This window comes from Ceratotherium simum, chromosome 26 (genome assembly GCF_057802395.1).
Source record: "Ceratotherium simum simum isolate JZ-2026a chromosome 26, ASM5780239v1, whole genome shotgun sequence".
In the NCBI taxonomy this organism is placed as follows: Eukaryota; Metazoa; Chordata; class Mammalia; order Perissodactyla; family Rhinocerotidae; genus Ceratotherium; species Ceratotherium simum.
Window position 1 is genome coordinate 1,066,546 of NC_141925.1, and position 2,283 is coordinate 1,068,828.

General features: G+C 64.4%; 1 protein-coding gene across 1 annotated transcript; it reads left to right on the top strand.

Annotated features, from left to right (window-relative positions):
* Positions 1-900: 900 nt before the first annotated feature.
* SSTR5 (somatostatin receptor 5) lies at positions 901-1,998 on the top strand. The gene has a single exon (XM_004438217.3). The coding sequence runs from the start codon at positions 901-903 to the stop codon at positions 1,996-1,998; it is 1,098 nt and encodes a 365-aa protein (XP_004438274.1).
* The last annotated feature ends 285 nt before the right edge of the window (positions 1,999-2,283 follow it).

Here is a 2,283-nt window from a genome sequence, read left to right on the forward strand (position 1 = left end):
ATACACACACACACACACACACACACACACACACACACACATGCATTTCCTCTGGCCGTTTCCCGGGTCATCTCCTTGTCCCTCAGTGACATCTGTGCTGCGGCAGGTGGGCTGGCCGGGGGCTGTCAGGTGGCAGGGAAACCAATGCCTCTCAGCCACATGGCCAGGGCTCTTCCAAGGGTGGCACGGATGCCCCTCACCGGGAGACAGTATTTCTGAGAACCACCTGGCAGAGCCTCTGCAGCCTGAAGTCTGGCTTCTCAGCCACGAGGAAGGTCCGGCACCCTCCTGATGGTTCCAAGAGGTCACCTGGAGTCCAGCTTTGGGGTCACCAGGAGAGTGGAGCTTGGTGGGTGGCATCAGCTGGGTGCTAGGGGCTTGCCATGTCTGGTCGATGTCTTGGCCTCCTTGTCAGGCCCTGGTCCCTCTCCACCCATCCTGCGGGTCCCTGGGGAGGTGACTCCCGCCATCCTCAGTCCCTTCCCTGTGAGTTGGGGGTAGCAGTGCTGCCCCCAGGACTCCATGAGGCCTCAGTGAGAGCAGCTGCGGACTCGAGAGTGGCCGTGGTCGAGCCAGGAGGCTGTGGGGGGTGAGTAGGGATGGTCAGGGCTCTGGACGCCGTCATGGTATCGACAGAGCTGCCTCGGGTCTCAGGCAGCTGCACTCCTTCCTCTCCAGGCTTGTTTTCCAAACAATTTGCTTAACGTGATTCCTGGGGAGTTGACCACGAGTAATCGAGTAATCGTGTTTACCCGAAGCCGTCGGGTAATCCTGGGCCTCCCGGGGCAGGCAGGGCGGGCACAGGGGAGGAACCACCTGGCTGTCCGATTAATGGCTCCCGCGTCCTCCTCGCCTCTTCTCTTGCAGAGAGGACGTACTGGCCCTGCCCGCAGCACTGCGATGGAGCCTCTGTTCCCAGCCTCTGTGCCAGCTGGCTGGAACACCTCCTTGGCAGCCACCAGCGGGGGCGGCGAGAACAGGACGCTGGTGGGGCTGGCGCCGTCCCCGGGGGCCCGGGCGGTTGTGGTGCCCGTGTTGTACCTGCTGGTGTGCGTGGCAGGGCTGGGCGGCAACGCGCTGGTCATCTACGTGGTGCTGCGCCACGCCAAGATGAAGACGGTCACCAACATCTACATCCTCAACCTGGCGGTGGCCGACGTCCTCCTCATGCTGGGGCTGCCCTTCCTGGCCACGCAGAATGCCGTCTCCTACTGGCCCTTCGGCCACGTCCTGTGCCGCCTGGTCATGACGCTGGACGGCATCAACCAGTTCACCAGCATCTTCTGCCTGACCGTCATGAGCGTGGACCGCTACCTGGCCGTCGTCCACCCCATCCGCTCCACCCGCTGGCGCCGCCCAAGGGTGGCCAAGCTGGCCAGCGCCGCAGTCTGGGCCTTCTCGCTGCTCATGTCGCTGCCACTGGTCGTCTTCGCGGACATCCAGGAGGGCTGGGACACCTGCAACCTCAGCTGGCCGGAGCCCGTGGGCCTGTGGGGCGCCGTCTTCATCATCTACACGTCGGTGCTCGGCTTCTTCGGGCCGCTGCTGGTCATCTGCCTGTGCTACCTGCTCATCGTGGTGAAGGTGAAGGCGTCGGGCGTGCGCGTGGGCTCCACGCGGCGGCGGTCAGAGCGCAAGGTGACTCGCATGGTGGTGGTGGTGGTCGTCGTGTTCGTGGGCTGCTGGCTGCCCTTCTTCATCGTCAACATCGTCAACCTGGCTTTCGTCCTGCCCGAGGAGCCCGCCTCGGCCGGCGCCTACTTCTTCGTGGTCATCCTGTCCTACGCCAACAGCTGCGCCAACCCTGTGCTCTATGGCTTCCTCTCCGACAACTTCCGCCAGAGCTTCCGGAAGGTTCTGTGCCTCCGCAAGGGCTCTGGTGCCGAGGACGCAGATGCCATGGAGCCTCAGCCAGACAAGGGTGGCCGCCCGCAGGAGGCCACGCCGCCCGCACACGGCTCTGAGGCCAACGGGCTCATGCAGACCAGCAAGGTGTGAGGGCTGCGGGCGGTGGCGCCAGGCAGCTCTTGCCCTGCCTGGTCTGATTTTCCCACTGGGCAGAACCCTCTCCTGAGATTCGGGGGCCTGCTGAGGTGACCCCCAGTGGCCTGGATGCTCCCCGTGGTGAGGGCTGGCTGTCTGCGAGGAGGCCGTGGGTGGTCCTGTAGGAAAAGCTGTCCTCCCCCCCTGCCTGTTCTCACCATGCAGGCTGGGTTCTGGGTGTCACCAGGTGGGCGGGACAGGCCTGGGTGTCCTGGGCAACAGTCAGGGCATCTTGATCCT

Coding starts and splice junctions, on each gene's coding strand:
- SSTR5 (XM_004438217.3), top strand. CDS start 901: ATGGAGCCTCTGTTCCCAGCCTCTGTGCCAGCTGGCTGGAACACCTCC.